The 13,111-nt window shown below is 43.1% G+C and overlaps 1 protein-coding gene across 1 annotated transcript in view; it reads right to left on the bottom strand.

Moving 5' to 3' along the window:
* The window catches only part of slc7a10a (solute carrier family 7 member 10a), a 31,890-nt gene extending 20,275 nt beyond the window's left edge, over positions 1-11,615 (bottom strand). Inside the window, exons 1-3 of the mRNA XM_027174222.2 lie at positions 11,462-11,615; positions 4,243-4,447; positions 2,195-2,346 (exon numbers count right to left, since the gene is read on the bottom strand). Of these exons, the coding sequence (XP_027030023.1) occupies positions 2,195-2,346; positions 4,243-4,447; positions 11,462-11,606 (502 nt within the window). The 5' untranslated portion in view covers positions 11,607-11,615. The remainder of the gene's footprint in view (positions 1-2,194; positions 2,347-4,242; positions 4,448-11,461) is intronic.
* Between the last annotated feature and the right edge of the window lie 1,496 nt (positions 11,616-13,111).

The following is a 13,111-nucleotide window of genomic DNA, read 5'->3' as shown; positions in this document are numbered from 1 at the left end:
CTTTGTCTTTCACTGCCTCTGCCTTTCTGTTTTATCTCTCACTCTTCTTCTTTCTCTTACCCCCCCCCCCCCCCACACACACACACACATCATGAACCAGAACCAGAATCGAGTTTTGTGAATAAAATCGGTAAAGCGTGAGACGATTCGCTGAGAAAGATTTCTTTCTCCTATTTCGGATTGGCTGGCCCCGCCTCCGAACGTTGCTGTTGCCATGACGATGGCCAGACCCCCCCCAAAAAAAACAATGTACAATGCGGGTGGCGCTCATAGCCTGGTACCATTACAGAGGCTGACGCTTCGCCATGTGAGGATCAGGTGCTCCGATGTCCTCGCCGACACACACAACCTGACCTTCTGAACACACACTCGCTCACTAAACCCTGAACTTGACCTCTGACCTTTTTTATGGGTCGTAAAAAAGCAATAAAGTGTTCTGTTGTCAGAGAGGAAGGAAGACTGCTGGATAACAGCGCAGGTCGGGATCAAAAAACAAGCCTTTGTCACCGAGGGCAAAAGTTTACATCCCCGTTTCAAATGTCATTCTATTAGACAGTTTATCTGTCCTCGTTTCTCGACCAATTTTTTTAAGTCAGTGCAAAAATACAAAGATTTTGAATTTAATGTCCTTTTTTTTTTTTTGCCTTATTTCATTAGAACGAATAAACTGCTCGTATTTATATGGAGGTTGGTTTTAAAAAGACGTTCAGTATCAAAAACATCAGCCATCAGACAGGAAATACAAATGTGTTGTGTTTGAGTCACTGCCTCGGAGAGGAAAATATTCCCTGACCTTATTTACCCTCTCAGTCTAATCAGTGAGCTGACAAACAGAATGTTTAATAACAACTGAGTCTGTGGTCCAACTTAAACATGACTATAAAACAACCCACTAATCAGTCATCGGTGAGTAATAAAGCTTCATGTCATTGTTATTCACATTCATAGTTATTTTACACATCTAAACCTTTGTTTGTAAGGAATTTTACATGACAGGTCGTGGACAAAAACTCCACAAAACCAGGCAAAAGTAAGTGCCCTAAACTTCTCTATCTCCCTCTGCCCCTCTCTCTCTTTATCTCTCTCTCTCTCTCTCCCTCTCTGTCTCTCTCTATCTCTCTCTCCCTGTCTCTCTCTCCCTCCATCTCTCCCTCTGCCCCCCCTCTCTCTCCCTCTCCCTGTCTCTCTCCCTCTCTCTCTATCTCTCTCTCCCTCTGTCTCGCTCTCTTTCTCTCCCCCTCCCTCTCTCTGCCTTTCTCTCTCTCTCTCCCTCTCCCTCCATCTCTCTCTCCCCCCTCTCTTCCTCTGCCCCTCTCTCTTTCTCTCTCTCTCTCTCCTTCTGCCTTTCTCTCTCTTGCCCTCCATCTCTCTCTCCCCCCTCTCTCCCTCTGCCCCCCCTCTCTCCCTGTCTCTCTCCCTCCCTCTATCTCCCTCTCCCTCTGTCTCGCTCTCTTTCTCTCTCCCTCCCTCTCTCTCTCCCCCTCCCTCTCTCTATCTCTCTCCCTCTCTCTGCCTTTCTCTCTCTCTCTCCCTCCATCTCTCTCTCCCACCCTCTCTTCCTCTGCCCCTCTCTCTTTCTCTCTCTCTCTCCTTCTGCCTTTCTCTCTCTCTCCCTCCATCTCTCTCCCTCTGCCCCTCTCTCTCTTTCTCTCTCTCCCTCTCTCTATCTCTCTCCCTCTCTCTCTCTCTGGTTCTTATATTATAGTTTACATTCTGCTGCCAAAAATAAAGTGGGATGCTGCTGGTCATGGAAATGGCTCACATACAATAAATAAATAAATAAATAAATAAATAAATAAATAAATAAATAAGGCCAAGCACACGCCCCCTTCACACCTCCTCATGTTCTCCAGCTATCAGACTCCAGATCATACAGGTCCAAACCGGCCGAGTCATAAGACCGGTGGCAACACACCACAAAACTGCCCTCCTTCCAACTCACCAACTCAACACACACACACACACACACACAGGCATTCCTTGTGCTCTTTTGCATGTGTCGGCTCAACTGGATTGATCTTTCTATCGCCATAAATACTCCAGTTCTGACGTGAGCCTGGCACGTCTGCTTACACTGCAGGGACATAACTGCTTTAAAGGATAAGAGACGTGTGTGTGTGTGTGTGTGTGTGTGTGTGTGTGTGTGTGTGTGTGTGTGTGTGTGTGTGTGTGTGTGTGTGTGTGAGAAACTCACAGATGCAGATAGTGGACAGGAGGCGGGTAGCAATAAATGGAGGGAGGCAGTTGGGAAACGCTGGCTGCAGGACGTAGTTTGAGAAAGTCAGAGCGATCACGGCCAGTGTGGTGGGGTACATTATCCATACTGCACTCCACAGCAACAGGAAGCTGGCGTTTAAAACAGATTATTAATCACACACACACACACACACACACACACTCATATACACACACACACAAACACACTCAAACACAAACACTCATATACACACACACACTCAAACACACATACACACACTCATACACACACTCATATACACACACTCATACACACACACACACACACACTCACAACACACACACATACATTTATAGCATCTTGCACTCAAACATGTATTCCATGTTTAATAAAACTTTGCCCACTTGATCAAGGATTCGATAAACATCTGTCCACTTTTGTCTGTGTGTCCACTTTTGTCTGTGTGTCCACTTTTGTCTGTGTGTCCACATTTGTCTGTGTGTCCACTTTTGTCTGTGTGTCCACATTTGTCTGTGTGTCCACTTTTGTCTGTGTCCACATTATGTCTGTGTGTCCACATTATGTCTGTGTGTCCACATTTGTCTGTGTCCACATTTGTCTGTGTGTCCACTTTTGTCTGTCTGTCCACTTTTGTCTGTGTGTCCACTTTTGTCTGTGTGTCCACTTTTGCAGAGATGTTTGAAGCCACCAGGTTTAACTCATTGCCTAACTTTGTGCTCTCACTTCTGTCTTGTATTGAAATCCAGTCTCATGAGTCAGACACCTTTTTCACTCAGAGACTCTGGTGTCTTCTGTCCAGGCCGAGAGACGCGTCCTTCAGCCTTCACTGGGAAGATGACGTTTGACTGATATTTGAACCCGAAGCCTGTCAGCAAACTCGCGTCTCTCTGCATCTCTTCTACGTCTGTCTCCCCCTCGCTATCTCTTTTCCCAATCTGTCTTTCTCTCCCACCCCAATCTCTGTCTTACCCTCTTTCTCAATCTGTCTCTCTTTCGCTATCTCTTTTCCCAATCTGTCTCTCTCTCGCTATCTCTTTTCTCAATCTGTCTCTCTCGCTGTCTTTTTCTCTCGCCCTTTTCTCGGGTCTCACTCTGTCTGTCTCTCTTCTAACCGTCTGTCTTTCTATCGCTCTCTAGATTTCTGTCCATCACTAAAGGTGCACCTCTCTTTCTCTCTGTATCTCCATCCCATTCTCTCTATCTCTTCTTCCCTCCCTGCTTCTCCCTTTCTTACTGTCTCTCTCTCTCAATCCGTCACTATATATCTCTCTCTTTCTCTCTCTCTCTGTACTGTATCTCGTTACCATTCTCTCTATCTCTTCTTTTCTTCCTGCTTCTCTGCATGCTAAACGGATTCGCTATCCACTAGGCCATCCAGGAACACTTCTTCCTGCTTCTCCCTTTCTCTCTCTCTCTCTCTCTCTCTCTCTCTCAATCCGTCACTATAGTTGTATCTCTCTCTTTCTCTCTCTGTATCTCGTTCCCATTCTCTCTATCTCTTCTTTTCTTCCTGCTTCTCCCTTTCTTGCCGTCTCTCTCTCTCTCTCAATCCGTCACTATAGTTGTATCTCTCTCTCTTTCTCTCTCTCTCTGTACTGTATCTCGTTACCATTCTCTGTATCTCTTCTTTTCTTCCTGTTTTTCCCTTTCTCACTGTCTCTCTCTCTCTCTCTCTCTCTCAATCCATCACTACAGTTGTATCTCTCTCACTCTCTCTCTGTATCTCGTTCCCACTCTCTCTATCTCTTCTTCTCTTCCTGCTTCTCCCTTTCTCACTGTCTCTCCCTCCCTCCATCTCTTTCCGTCACTACAGTTGTATCTCTCTCACTCTCTCTCTCTCTCTCTCTCTCTCTCTCTCTGTATCTCGTTCCCATTCTCTCTCTTCTTCTCTTCCTGCTTCTTCCTCTCTTTTTACAAAAAGTTTGTAATTGTTTCAAATACAAAAACATTGTGATTTCTGTGACAGGAAATGAATTGAATTCAGCATAAATCGAGAAAAGCAGGAAGTAACAAATCCCTCGTACCCCACCAGTCCTCCAAAGATTTCCGTCACATAGGAGTAATCTCCGCCGGATTTGGGGATGGTGACGCCCAGTTCGGCGTAACACAGTGACCCCAGAGCACAGATCCCTCCTCCGAGGACCCAGACAATGAGGGAGAAGCCCACGCTGCCGGCATGCTCCAGAACCCCCTTTGGAGAGATGAAGATACCTGAACCGATGATGTTACCTGAAAAAAACGACAGAGAAAAAAAAAGAAAAGCTCATACTCTGGCTGCTATCACGGACGGATTGAAGAAGCAAGATTTACAGTAGGTCTCTGTAAGAGACGCTCGGGTCCGAGCGACACGACCCCTGAGTCTGATCTCCATAAGAGCGATGGAGGATGTAATTGTGAAATACAGTCGCAGGTGAAAAAAAGAGAATGAGGTTATTTTCCTGTCGTTAAGTGTGTGTTTGTGGGAGAGGGAAAGAGTGGAAGCTTTCATTCATTCATTCATTCGTTTTCTACCGCTTATCCGAACTTCTCGGGTCACGGGGAGCCTGTGCCTATCTCAGGCGTCATCGGGCATCGAGGCAGGATACACCCTGGACGGAGTGCCAACCCATCACAGGGCACACACACTCACTCTCATTCACTCACACACTACGGACAATTTTCCAGAGATGCCAATCAACCTACCATGCATGTCTTTGGACCGGGGGAGGAAACCACAGGACCCGGAGGAAACCCCCGAGGCACGGGGAGAACATGCAAACTCCACACACACGAGGCGGAGGTGGGAATCGAACCCCGACCCTGGAGGTGTGAGGCGAACGTGCTAACCACTAAGCCACCGTGACCCCCGGAAGCTTTTATTGTTTGTTTTTAAACCGTTAAATATTAAGTCACTTTGGTCTAATTGGCTGCTTCCTAATTAAACCATTCAGAGAGCCGTGGTGCTGTGAGAGAGGGCGGAGTCGATCTGGAAGAGGCCACGCCCACTGATGTGGTATATAGGATAAAGGTGATCAGTCAGACCTTTGGATGGAGCTGAATGTCCCCTGAGCATCACAGACAAACCCTTTTCCAGATTTCAGGATTTATTAGCAGACGTCCACAAGCTTACTCTGTCTCACGCAAAAGATGGCTCTACTGTGTTTACTTTCTGACCCAGTGTGTTATTGATTTATCCATCGCTCCTAGATACAGAACAACAGAGGAAGAAAAGCAGACAGCATCTCACCACATCCTCTGTGTGTGTGTGTGTGTGTGTGTGTGTGTGTGTGTGTGTGTGTGTGTGTGTGTGTGTGTGCTGCAGAAAAGCTGAGTACTGTATGAGTGAAAGGATGAAAACATCACAGGGTGGAAATTCAATACTGTATTAGATGATCTCAGCACGAGAGAGAGAGAGAGAGAGAGAGAGAGAGAGAGAGAGAGAGAGAGAGGTGCTAATGTACTAAAGAGGAAGGAAGGATGGGTGGAGGAATATAAAACCAAACAAAGAGTTAAGGAGTGGATGGATAAATGGAAGGATGAATGGATGGATGAGTAAATATAATGATGGGAGGATGAGCAGAAAAATATAGAGATAAAAAGTTGGATTCAAGGATAAATGAATGAATGGATAAAGAGGTCAATGAACGAATGAAAAAATGAATGAACGAACGAAACAATCCGGCAACGAATCGATGGATGGATCAGTGGGTAAATTTACTGACGGATGAATGGATGGATGGATGGATGGATGGATGCACTGATTGACCGATGGATTAAAAAAACGAATAGATAAAGTAATGGATAAAGTAATCTGTGAAGGAATGGACTGAAAGGAACAGCATTATTAATGGAAAGCTGAAGTGACGGAAGAACGGATTAGTAGAGCGATGACTGGAAAGAATGAACAAACGAGTGAATGGATCAAAGAATAGATAAACAGATGGATAAATGGAGAGTCGGATGAACTGACAGATGGTCAATGAAAGGTTGGATAAATAGACAGGTGAATGAATGTATAAACAAATGAATGAATGAATGAATGAATAAACAAATGAATGAATGAATAAACAAATGAATGAATGAATGAATGAATGAATGAATGAATGAATGAATGAATGAATGAATGAATGAATGAATGAACGAATGACATGGACAACAAACAACAAACAACATTTTAGACATGGATGGATGGATGAATGGCTTGACAGATGAACTGATGGATGGAATAATGGAAGAATGAAAGAATGGATGAACAGACAGATAAATAAACTGATCGGTACCTGGAGAAATGTGGATTAACGGAGGGTCTGTTAGATGAGCGAGTGAATAGATGAACGATTAAATGAACCGACTGCACGGTGGAAAAGTTACTGAATACAGGGATAAGGATGAATGAATAAAAGGATGGATGAAAGCACACTGATGAAAGAAGAAAAGCAAGCAAGAAAGAATGAACAGATACAGTAAAGATCTACAGAACCATGATGATGTTACACACCAAACCACCCTGATGTCTATAAGGAAGTGAAGAACAGAACTGTCATGACCACAGCTTTATATGTGACCTTTTACTTACCTCTAATCTCTTACTGAAACTCCTGCTGAAACTCCTGTTAAAAACACGGCGAGCTGCAGCACGACGTCGCGGCAAAGTAACTAACGGACGAACCGAATCCTTTCGGCATCTACGGCAACGCAGGGGAGGGGTTTTACTTCTGCACGTTTTATATATATAATATACGGCGGCTTAGTGGTTAGCAGGTTCGCCTCACACCTCCAGGGTCGGGGGTTCGATTCCCGCCTCCACCTTGTGTGTGTGGAGTTTGCATGTTCTCCCCGTGCCTCGGGGGTTTCCTCCGGGTACTCCGGTTTCCTCCCCTGGTCCAAAGACATGCATGGTAGGTTGATTGGCATCTCTGGAAAATTGTCCGTAGTGTGTGTGTGAGAGTGTGTGTGCCCTGTGATGGGTTGGCACTCAGTCCAGGGTGTATCCTGCCTCGATGCCCGATGACGCCTGAGATAGGCACAGGCTCCCCGTGACACGAGGTAGTTCGGATAAGCGGTAGAAGATGAATGAATGAATAACATACAGCGTATAAACAGAGACGTCGCCTCTGACATTTAACTTAATTTGTTTAATACTAAGTGTAGATGTAGAACTCACGAGTAACTCACGTTTAATTAAATCTAGTGTTTTAATTAAGAACCTCGGAGCAACTACGAAGAACAGCACCTTCATGTCTAATGTGTCGTCATGCGGCCTTTGTTTCGTCGATTTATTAAAGCTGGATTTAGATCGTTTAAGATTATTCCTCGTCACGCTCTAACAGACCGGCGGTTAAAGACACGGCGTTAAGAGTTACAGGTCACGTCTGCTGATGATGCTACATTAATCATTCATGAGCTCATTTGCATAAACAGACACGTTTCTATCTGCTCCGGGTTTGCCGAGCTCCTATTGGTGAACTGTAGTTAGTCGTCGTAGCAGAACTCAACACTATACACTAAACACACAGTAAAAATTCGCCATCACTGCCGGAACTTTGTTGTCGACTCAGTCGTAATGGTGGTCTGTTGTGTAAGTGAGCAAACTACTGTATATCTCTCTCTCTTTTTTTAAATGTGTAACCTCTATTTTATCAGTTTACTGTTTCTAGGTCAGAGTCTCCTTTCTACTTGATGGGGGCAAAACAGGAAACCCTGCATATAAGAGGGCGTGTGTGTGTGTGTGTATGTTTGCATGTGTGCATGTGTGTATGTGCATGTGGGTATGTGTGTGCGTGTGTATGTGTGTCTATGTGTGTGTATGACATGTTTGAGGAAATCCACAGTCAAAAACACTTTCACACGTCACTTTCCTTTCCGGACGAAATCGCTTGTGCGCGGGAGGTAACAGTAAAAATGTAAACACTAAACTAACGTGCACACGCAAGCACATTATTGTCTTAATACACTTTACACCATCATTCAGACTAGTGCAGTAAATATTCTCACGTCAGAAGGTCTCGGGTGTTTTTTCATTTTTACTTTTAATATTTTCTATCATTTGGTCATCATTCAAATATTTTGGACCTGAATGTTAACAGTTTATTTTCCAAGACTAAATAATTAATAATAATGTTTTAAAAAAATGTATCCCTCAAAGTGTTGACGGTTGCTGTGACTGTGCTAATGTACGTTTCCACCAGCTCTAAGCCTTTAATGACTCTCTAATTATCCTGTTTTTCGGTCACTATTGAGTTCAGGGGTCAGACAGGTGCCTGAACAGGTTTGGTGTCCTTTTTCTCACACCTCCAGGTGACTAGCGTGCGGCAAAACCGCGATGCTTCTCTGACAGACGACTTTGTGAAACATCTCCGTCGTCCTCGAGCTTCAGGGAAACATAAAGCCTGGCTCGCTCTTTCCTGCTTATTTGTACCGAACCGTTTAGAAGCATTAGCAGTAACTAACAATCTCCATTACACTCATTCATCCCTGATTTCATCCACACAACGCTTCTTTCTTTCGGAAATAAAGACTCGGAGCAGGAAGGAAGCGTTTATTTGGACTGTTTCGAGTGAACATGTAAGATTTGTATAGCATTAATGCGTCTCTCGTTTCTGGCGCTCGGCCACTAAGTCAGAGGCTTTATTTCAGTTGAAATGGACCACAGCGTGTTGACCTGTAGACCTGCAGATAGTCCATCAAACGCTGGCATTCAGAGCGAGCATGGCAAACCCTGGTGGGAAGTACGGTGGGAATTTAAATAAGGGACCATACTGTGTTTACTAACAGCGTGTAGGCTACTGTTAATGTACCTACTGTTGCTCATGTGGCTTCACTTGGTGTCCTAATAAAGACAACGTGTCCAAAAACCTCTCGTTAAGATCACTGAGTAAAGTTGACCTTTATTAGAGTAGTGTGGAACTATCCAAATTTTTCCAAAGGGGATTGAGCGATAAAATGTTCTCATGAAGGTCATTCCTCAGCGTGTCCCAACTTTCCACACGGAGTTACTCAGTAATAGGCCATGAGGCAAAAAAACTGCCTTTAGGCTCCGCCTCCTCGACACGATCGCACCGCGGTGTACGTCAGCTTCTTTTCTGACACGTATCTAAAGTGATTTAGAAATGAAACCGTGTTTATGTAAAATCTATTTATTTTGTGGAGTGCTGGATGGCTTATGTTCATAAAATGTGCAAACTTTACTATTTAGAAACTTATTACAGAGAAAATCCTGCAAATGGAAACACTGGATTTATGCTGAAAAAAAAAAATGGTAGAAAAAAGAATCCGTATGACAGACACATGCTATTGTCTACAACATGCTATTCAATTCGAAGATTGGACTAGTTTTATAAGGTATGCAAATCTAACACAGCCTCATTTGCATAAATAAATAATAAATTTGAAAGAGTGATACTACCAGAAATCATTTCCTTGATTACATTTTAATACACCGTCTATTCGGCTGACGTACAGATCCAGATGTGACATGTAACATGACCTGTGCGAGTTGTCGAAATAGATCTATTACAACATGTAGTGTGTCTTATGAAATGTCCCACACATCTAGTGCATGATGGAGTGATGTATATGAGAAGGTGTAAACTCTAGAAGATGAATACTGAACTGGAAGCGTCCTTGTATTTGGGAACACCGGTAGTGTCAGGGATACTGTATGTCTTAGACACCTTTATGTACCTTTAGTGACAGAAACTCACTAACATCTCTTTATTGTTATGCTTTTTTTATTACGGTGTTCTAACAATAGCGATGATTCTGTGGGCTGCTATTTCTAAATGTTACTTTGAGTCGGCGTCGAAACGAGCTACATTTATATTGAGAGCGTACGAGCTGCACTAGTGTAGGAGTCGTCCAATAAAAACAGCTCCCTGAAAACAGAGTGACTGCGACTCAGTGGAAAAACAGAACCACATGGACGCTTTAAAAATAATTTAAGGTACATACTGTAAGTGCACCTTAATTACCCCAAAGTGTAAATGCATGCTTCAGGTACAAAAGATACTGTATGCATATTCTGATGTAACACTTAATGTTTAGTAAAAAAAAAAAAAAACACATCATATGTGCGTTATTACAATCAACAAACATAACAGTTATTATAAAGAGAAATAAAACGAGCACGTGCAGTCGTACGACGTTCTGCCTCTACACGCACGTGCTCCTAAAGACTACACTTCCTCAATAGTAGTAGGATTTATAATCATAATCAAAGGTTCCGTGCTCGGACCCGAAGCATAGTATAGTAAAGGGGATATTTTTAACGTTTCTGTAGTCGTGCTGCAAGTCATCGAGATACGTGCCAAGGGCTGAGGAAATACGTGGCGAGTGAACGCGTGCACAAACGTGCATTTGTAGCCACGTAGGCGCTGTAGTTCAAGTACAACTTCCTAATGATGCAATACTGCATGTGGATGTGTGTGTATGTGTGTGTGTGTGTGTGTGTGTGTGTGTGTGTGTGTGTGTGTGTGTGTGTGTGAGAGAGAGAGAGAGAGAGAGAGAGAGAGAGAGAGACAGACAGACAGACAGACAGACAGAGACACAGAGAGAGAGAGAGAGAGAGAGAGAGAGAGAGAGAGAGAAAGTCAGACAGAGAGAGAGAGAGAGAGAGAGAGAGAGAGACAGACAGACAGACAGACAGACAGACAGAGACACAGAGAGAGAGAGAGAGAGAGAGAGAGAGAGAGAGAGAGAGAGAAAGTCAGACAGAGAGAGACAGAGAGAGAGATTATTGCTAACACTTCAGAAGTTTTCTTCTTCAGAGACAAGTGGTGCTTCTTAATATAACAGTATTTATTTATTGTATTGTTGTTATACCTAAAGCACGCACGAGCACAAATCGTGTATATGACCGTGATATTGTTATTATACCTAAAGCATGCACGAGCCTACACCGACTCTACACTGTATATAACACTGTATAACACTGTATATAACACTGTATAACACTATATATAACACTATATAACACTATATATAACACTATATAACACTGTATATGACACTATATAACACTATATAACACTGTATATAACAACATGACGCCGCCTTTCACAAAGTTTCCAGCTCCCTTTTGTCCTCCAGTCTCTGAGATATAAAGCTGTCAAATTAATATTTTAAGGCGGAAGTATGAAACAAAATAAACAGCAGGTTATAAACACGCACAAACACACACAAACACACACAAACACGCACAAACACACACAAACACGCACAAACACGCACAAACACACACAAATGAACATGATGAAATGAACCTACCTATAATAATAGCGCACGCGCTCATCAAACCGATTTCCTTCTTCAGTGTCACGCGCTCCCGCGAGTCGCTTTTCTTTTCTGGTCTCGAATCCGCTGCGGTATCGCTTCTCGTACAGTTCCTCCGGTTTGCCTCGGTCCCGTCCATCTCGAACACTGTTTTAAAAAAAAATTAAACCATGTCCGAGTTCGGTCTCATATACCGGGCGGATGTACGGCGCGTGGTGCGCATGCGCAGCAGAAACCCCTCCGATCTTGAAAGCGCGCCAAGTTGCTACAGCGGTCGCATCCTGAAGAAAAGCGCGCGCATCAACCTGACACCTGGAGTGCACCTGGAGAACACCGGGAGCACACCTAGAGCACACCAGGAACGCACCGGGAGCACACCTAGAGCACACCGGGAACGCACCGGGAGCACACCGGGAGCACACCTAGAGCACACCTAGAGCACACCGGGAGCACACCTAGAGCACACCTAGAGCACACCGGGAACTCACCTGGAGCACACCTGCCTGCTCCGAGTACAAAGAAACAGAAATGACGGCTGTATTTATTTATTAAAAACAGTCCAGTGATCACGTTGTTAACTCAGTGTATACATACAAACACACACACACACACACACACACACACACACATACACACACATTCATACATACATACAGTACATACATACATGCATACAGCGTTGTTAACTCCTTTTCAGGGAGAAATTATCTAGAGGCTAAGAAGTCGTTAGATGACGTCATAGGTTAATTTGAATATTTGTATATTATATAATTGATATATTGAATATTGAATTCTGAACATTGATCAATTGCATGTTTTTTTATAGAAGGTTACTCAAAGTCCAACAAAGCCACTTTTGATATATTAATTTTCACAAATCTTCTAATTTCTAAATAAACACTGATAATCGGTTGTTACTTTCATTTGATTATAATACATTTGGTGATTCTATTCCTTAAGAGTGTTCTTGAGAGAAAATGCTATTACTTAATAAAAAGGTTGTTCTGAGTAAAGTACATTTAAAGAGCTTTCTCAGTGGTTTGAGTGGAGAACCTGCACACATGGGGTTTATTTTCTTTACTGATTGTGTGTGTATTTGTGTAACTGGAGCTCCGTTCGCTCGGGGTGTCACAGTCGGTTATGAACCTGTGTGTTTTATAATAATGAGTGATAGGCTGTGAGAGCGACTGAAAGGGTGCAGGTCAGAACAAGTTGCCAATTTAATCCCAAAAGAATGTGCAAAATTGCAAAAAATTAAGCTAAACTACATCTGAGTTGAGAAGGCATGTAAGAGCTCAGCATGATGCACTGAAAACCAGAATAACTCGTGTTAACAATTCCTGCTCACACAGCAACCGCTTGCCCTTCAGTCACACTGAGAACATGATGTTCATTATTTGGTGCAAAGGTTCGAACCCGAACAAGCTGTTGTGGTGTTTAATGGCCCAAAAATCTGCTGTGTTGTTTGATAAATAAATAACCAGGACCTCTTTGTGCACATTTATATATATATATATATTTTTTGTAAATTGGCACAATGATTATAATGTGATTATAATAATATGTAAAATAATAAGATTTATTTGTTTGTTAATTAATTTATTTATTGTAATTTATTTTTATTTATATATTTTTTTATAATTA

Source organism: Tachysurus fulvidraco, chromosome 1 (genome assembly GCF_022655615.1).
Source record: "Tachysurus fulvidraco isolate hzauxx_2018 chromosome 1, HZAU_PFXX_2.0, whole genome shotgun sequence".
Taxonomy (NCBI): domain Eukaryota; kingdom Metazoa; phylum Chordata; class Actinopteri; order Siluriformes; family Bagridae; genus Tachysurus; species Tachysurus fulvidraco.
Note: the sequence above shows the minus strand (reverse complement) of the source record. Positions and strands in the feature narration are given on the sequence as shown.